The sequence below is a fragment of the Pleuronectes platessa genome, chromosome 20 (genome assembly GCF_947347685.1).
Source record: "Pleuronectes platessa chromosome 20, fPlePla1.1, whole genome shotgun sequence".
NCBI classification, from domain to species: domain Eukaryota; kingdom Metazoa; phylum Chordata; class Actinopteri; order Pleuronectiformes; family Pleuronectidae; genus Pleuronectes; species Pleuronectes platessa.
In genome coordinates this window covers 19733000-19739289 of record NC_070645.1, presented here as the reverse complement: position 1 = coordinate 19739289, position 6290 = coordinate 19733000, and the positions used below count along the sequence as shown (strand labels likewise).

Sequence of the window (6290 nt, the reverse complement as noted above, 5' to 3'; positions counted from 1 at the left end):
CACATGGATTAACACGGTAGACGTGATTATGCAAGAGGAGGAGGAGGAGGAGGAGGAGGAGAAGGAGGAGGAATAAAGTGTGTATGGAGTCTGTGGCCCGAAGGAGACGGTTTAAAGAATTATCCGTACTTAACAGACACTGAGGCTCAGGGTCCCGTCATAATACTTAGTACATACGATAATAGTACAGCAACTTTCCATATTCTGTCTCATTTGAGCTACACTAATTAAGGCTTTTTTTTAAATCATTGAATACATCAGAATAATGAAATTAAACCTTTATTCTCATAATAATTACTTTTCTCTTGAATATTGTTCCTTATACTTCATACAACTACCAACAAAGGAAGCTTATTTCTTCTTGTTGACTTTTTAATGCATCAAACTGAACGTCTGTCACAGACGAGGAGCTCGAAAAGACTCAAATCTGAAAAACACTGTCGGAGGAAATGATTCATCGAGTGGGAGAAGAATTCCTCAGTGATGAAAACTCTTCTTCTGGGATTAATGGTATTTAACGGAAAGTGTTCCGGGAGGATTAGTGTGAAACTCTCACAGATTAATTTTGGGACTTCATCTCAAGTCAGCACATAAACTTCCTTTCAACATGAAAATGAAATTAAACAATATACAATTAATATGACTAATAAGATGTCCTCAGGTTTCTGATCAGTGTCCTCTCCTGTGTTGCAGATGGACGACCCGGCTGACACCACAGGGCTGTGAACTCGTGGATCAGCTGTTCTCTCCTGACTTCACGTGGAGTCGTGGGACTTTTCTACTCGACCTGTTTGTCTGTGACTCAAAGTTCACTTCAATTATCTGCTGGTGAAGATCACAAGGGACCAAATCTTTCCAAAAATGGAGACACTTACCCAGGATTCCATTCTGGAGTGCCAGATCTGCTTCAACTACTACAGCCCCCGGCGGCGGCCCAAGCTGCTGGACTGCCGGCACACGTGCTGCTCGGTGTGTCTGACCCAGATGCGCAGCACCCAGAAGGAGATCCGCTGTCCTTGGTGTCGCGGCGTCACCAAGCTGCCGCCGGGCCTGTCCGTCTCCCAGCTCCCGGACGACCCGGACGTCATCACGGTCATCGCCATCCCTCACGCCTCGGAGCACACGCCCGTCTTCATCCGCCTGCCCAGCAACGGCTGCTACATGCTGCCCCTGCCCCTCGCCAAGGAGCGGGGGCTGGGCCTGCCGGGGGAGCTGGGCTGCCGCTTCCTGCCCGGCGGCCAGCAGAAGGGGGTCACGGTGCTGACCATGCCCGAGCAGCAGCCCCTGGGCCTGGCTATGGGTCTGGAGGCCGTGGGGATGGACGGCGGCGACATGGAGAGGAGGGTCACGGGCCCGGTGGGAGGAGCCGGGAAGGGCTCCACGTGGTCCGGCGTGTGCACGGTGATCCTGGTGGCCTGCGTGCTGCTCTTCCTGCTGGGCATCGTGCTGCACAACATGTCCTGCATCTCCAAGCGCTTCACGGTCATCTCCTGCGGCTGAGGGCGGGGGGGGGGAGGCTGCTCGGGCTGACGCAGGACCCCCAAACACCCCCCCCACCCACCTAACCACCCTGGATTCCCCCACCGGCCCGGTGCGTCTCCTCGAGGCCGGACACCGGAGTGAACTCACATCCCGGAAGTCCGAGGAAACGACAGAGAGAATCTTAACGCTCCTTGTTCCTCGAGACTAAATGGAAAATACATTTGAGACATTTTGAAAGAACGTTTGACGGATTACTTCTTCCTGGTTCTGGTCAGCTGATTGGTTTCCCTCCCGGCTGATTGGCTGTGTCTGACCCAGTGGGATTGCCTGTTTAGTTTGTGGTCTGTAGAAGTCCATCAGTTGTCGTCGTGTTGTGTAGATGAGTCGTAGGTTCTGAGCTGGTGTCCGGACTCGGCCGCTCTCTGTTCTCCGATGCAGGATCCACATTCAGTTACTGAAAACTGGGAATCACTGAAAAGAAAGAAAAACAAATCAACACAACTTTTTACTTCATCTCTTTTTGTTAGAAACAGGTTCGTCAAAAAATACAGTGGATTGTGGATTGTGATGTTGGTTCGTGCCCGAGGATCATAAAGACACAGGGTTTGAGTTTGAGATTTGTGAATCAGAACAAGTGTGTGTTGGTAAACGATTGATAAAAGGAAAACTGTCAATTCCAGTGGCACAGTTAAATTAATATATTTGTCTGCTTGAAAAGAAAAACGTGCATTTTGTCCTCAGAACTCACAGATGTCACAATTTTCCGACTTAACCATCGTTTATTATAATAATCATGGTCGTGCAGGATGCTAACTGCCAAAAGTCCACAGGCTGTCTCACAAAGACATGTCTCAAAATACTTAGAATTGGTGAACTTGCAACAACTTCAAAAAGAAACGTTCGACACAAACCACAACTTAAAAATTTTAAATTTTTAAAAGGTTCCAAAGTGAAATACGTGCACATTTTAGCACATTTGGATATTTAATCAGTTTCCCCTTGATTTCTTTCTTAAAGCTAAGCTAAGCTAATAGCTCAGAATTGTGCTGCTGTTTTTCTTTTTCGAACTTGTTGCGAGAAAAGCCAATAAACCAAAATGTTGAGAATATTCCTGAAAGGTTCAGTGTGTTGAAGATTTAGGTGAAAATGATCTTTTGGCAAAAACTGAATATTAAATTATACTAGTGATGTTTCACTCGTGTGTTTCATCTCAATGGTACAACTTGTTGAAAATGGGCCCTTTAAGTTTTAATACTTTATATTTACATCGGAAGGTGAGGGGTATTTAAATGCAATATGACACTTCACCACTAGATGTCACTATATTCTACACACTGAACCTTTAAAAATAAAACGAATCTAAATTTAACACAGACACATTTTCTTTCACTTTTGTTGTACTTTTCGTCCGTTTTTCTGATTTCCCACGATTTCGTATTCGACCTCTTTCACACCAGTCGTCCTCTGGAGCCTCCGCCCGCCCCCCCGCACATCATCGACTCGACATGCGAGTAGCGGGTCAGCGGCGGGGGGGGAGTGGGCGGGCGCCGCAGCTAACGAGGGACGTATTGATTGATGTGGGTTCGAACCCCTCGTGCACAGAGCTGGACGTGTGCGTTGTGTGTTTTCACTCTCACGTGTGGACCAACACTTTGTTTACAGCGTGGTTGTACAGCGCTAACAAACAGGGTGAACTCTTTTGTACAGCAGCCTCGTCGTGTACAGAGCGATTGTAACTTTCTCTGATGATTTTGTCTTTTTTTCGTGGACGTGTCTCGTACGATGGGAGACGAGTGAGAGACACACAGAGTGAGAGACACTGAGTGAGAGACACTGAGTGAGAGACACACAGAGTGAGAGACACACCGAGTGAGAGACACTGAGTGAGAGACACACTGAGTGAGAGACACACTGAGTGAGAGACACACAGAGTGAGAGACACACAGAGTGAGAGACACACAGAGTGAGAGACACACCGAGTGAGAGACACACAGAGTGAGAGACACACTGAGTGAGAGACACACTGAGTGAGAGACACACAGAGTGAGAGACACACTGAGTGAGAGACACACTGAGTGAGAGACACTGAGTGAGAGACACACAGAGTGAGAGACACACAGAGTGAGAGACACACTGAGTGAGAGACACACTGAGTGAGAGACACACTGAGTGAGAGACACTGAGTGAGACACACTGAGTGAGAGACACACGAGGAAAGACCGTTTTAACAAGTGTTTAAATAAACTGCACCAAAATGTTATAAATAAATATTCTTGTTCATTGAAAAAATAACTTTTCTTCTCTTTTTGATATTGTTCTGCTCGTTTTCTTTTCATCGACTTAAACAGTTTCTTCTCTCAAGAATTGTTTCCCTCCATTTTGTTAAAGTTTGGTTTAATATGATTTGGTTCGACGTCCCGTGACATCTTTCAAAATAAAAGTATCTGCCGCCAAAGCAGATTCTGACGTGTTCACACCAGAGAGTCTGAATTCATGTGTTTGTCCCATAGTTTCATTTTGATCAACTTCCTGTGTTTTCAATCTGCAAACCAACAGACCCGGGGTTCAGTTGGATCCGGATCCAGATCTCTTCTGGGTCTGGATCCCACAGACCCGTGGTTCAGTTGGATCCGGACCCAGAAGAGATCTGGGTCCGGATCCAATATCCAATATTCTCCGTGGTTCAGTTGGTTTCCGACCAAGATCCCCTCTTGGTCTGGATCCAACAGACCCGTGGTTCAGTTGGATCCGGACCCAGATCTCTTCTGGATCTGGATCCAACAGACCCGGGGTTCAGTTGGATCCAGATCCAGATCTCTTCTGGTCTGAGGAACCGTTCACACCTGAGGTTCAGGTTCAGACTGAACTGAAGAGTCTGAAGCTCTGAACCGAACCAGGTGTGAACGCTTCCTGAGAGTCTGGGACACAGGATCTTATCAAATTAAGAATTTATATATTTATCCGTTTTGTAGCTGGAAGTTTTCCTGCAGATGAATTTTAAAAAGGAGTCTGAGCCTCAGCATCGTTCAGCTGCTTCTGTTGCTACGAGACGTTTGAAGTCGCTGCTGAAAGTTGAAATATTTTTATCTCGAGGCTTCGAGCTCCAGAAACATGATTTCTCAGCAACTGAGGTTGAAGTGTTTTTTCTTTCCCGGCTCGGTTTCACCCCATATAATAAAAGATTCATGAATATTCTTCTCGGACCTCTCGTGGTGTGACATGTCAGTTTTTATTATTCGTACGACTTCAATAAAACATTCTTCGTTTTAAACGACTTCTTTATTAATGCTTTGATAATGTTTTATAGTTCTGTAATAAGCCATTTAAGTGATTTTAGGTTCTCAGGTTGAGGAAGGTTTCCCCTGGTGTTCATCATCCTCTATCAACTCACTTCATCATAATGATGCACATCATTAATGTGACATTATTGATCTGTAAAGTTTTGATTAATGTTTATTGATAAGCCATTAATTACTACAAACCCCTGATGAGCAATACACACATGTTCAATCAATGCTTTACAACACGTCACTGTTTTGTAATGTGTTTATTAATGCTGAGTATTCTGGATTCAATCTGTGATGCTCACAACACTGAAATATATGAAAGAAGTTTTACTTGCAGTGTAATACTTATAATTTGATATTGAAACTCAACGACCAGGACAAATAAAACCAGAACCGATAAATCCAGCGCTGTGTGAGAAAGTTCAGAAGCAGCAAAGATATGAACACCTTTAAAGATCGGGTTGGTAGTTTCTGAAAACAACTCTTCACGTCTCAATAAATAAAGTCGTCTGAAATAATAAGCATTTAATTAAATGTAAGAAATTGGAGCAGAACTGGATCCAAACCCACCACAGCCATTCAAACCAGTCTCAGTGTTCAATAAACCAGATTTAAGTCGTTTACCTTCATGAATAAGACACGTTATGTGATGCAATAGATTATGGGGCTAATATACGGGGCTATTATCTTATATTGTTTGTATTTGTGTGATTTTATCATTGAATGAAGGCAAATGCTGTAAAAATTCTGTTCTGCACCAAAGGAGTTAAGGGATAAAGTTGAACTCTTCAGAGATCAGTGAAGGTCAATGTTCGACCTCTGAGTCTCAACATCTGTAAAACCTCTGTCCTCTGTCGTAGGTGTTTTATAAATTCAGAATCTGTCCTGTTGGAATGTTTTATACCGAAACTTAACGATGACTAGAAGAAGAAGAAGAAGAAGAAGAAGAGAAAGGAGAGAGGAGGTAGAGCGGAGGTTTGTCGTTTCTGTGGCTGTGTGTTTGTGAAGTCCACTTCCTGTTGTAGTTTCCTGCTCAGATGTTTCTGATGAACTATTAAAGCAAACTGCTCTGGATCTGAAACTCAACGGCTCCGTCTCTATTTCACATCTCATTTGTTTTCATTCATCTTTTACACCTGGAGCCGAAAATGAGCTTTTTTGTGGAGAAACGTTTTTGTCATTTCCTGCTCCAGATGTAAACAAACCTCTTAAACGTTCCTGTTATTAAAATAAATGATGATTCTGTGGCTTCATTTGTTGAAGTCTCATATTTCACAGTTTTTATTTCCCCTCAGATCCTCGTCTCTCCTCCAGTATTTATGGATCTAGTGTCAAGGAGGCAATTAACGCTCTGCAGGGAGCGACTCCAGAGAAACACAACTCGACTCCTCACAGCAGCAGATAATGACGACAACTCTCGTCACCGGCCGCAACACAACCGGCTCTGCTCACTCCTAATGATCACTGCTCTGCTTTAATGATCGCACAACGCACGAGTAAATAAAATCTTTATTATGATGA

At 44.3% G+C, this 6290-nt stretch overlaps 1 protein-coding gene across 2 annotated transcripts in view; it reads left to right on the top strand.

Annotated features, from left to right (window-relative positions):
* Window positions 1-5850, top strand: part of rnf152 (ring finger protein 152) — a 12837-nt gene extending 6987 nt beyond the window's left edge. For both annotated transcript variants that reach the window (XM_053412831.1, XM_053412832.1), the window contains exon 2: window positions 694-5850. In XM_053412831.1, coding sequence (XP_053268806.1) covers window positions 862-1500 — 639 coding nt within the window. In that variant the 5' untranslated portion in view covers window positions 694-861 and the 3' untranslated portion in view covers window positions 1501-5850. The remainder of the gene's footprint in view (window positions 1-693) is intronic.
* The last annotated feature ends 440 nt before the right edge of the window (window positions 5851-6290 follow it).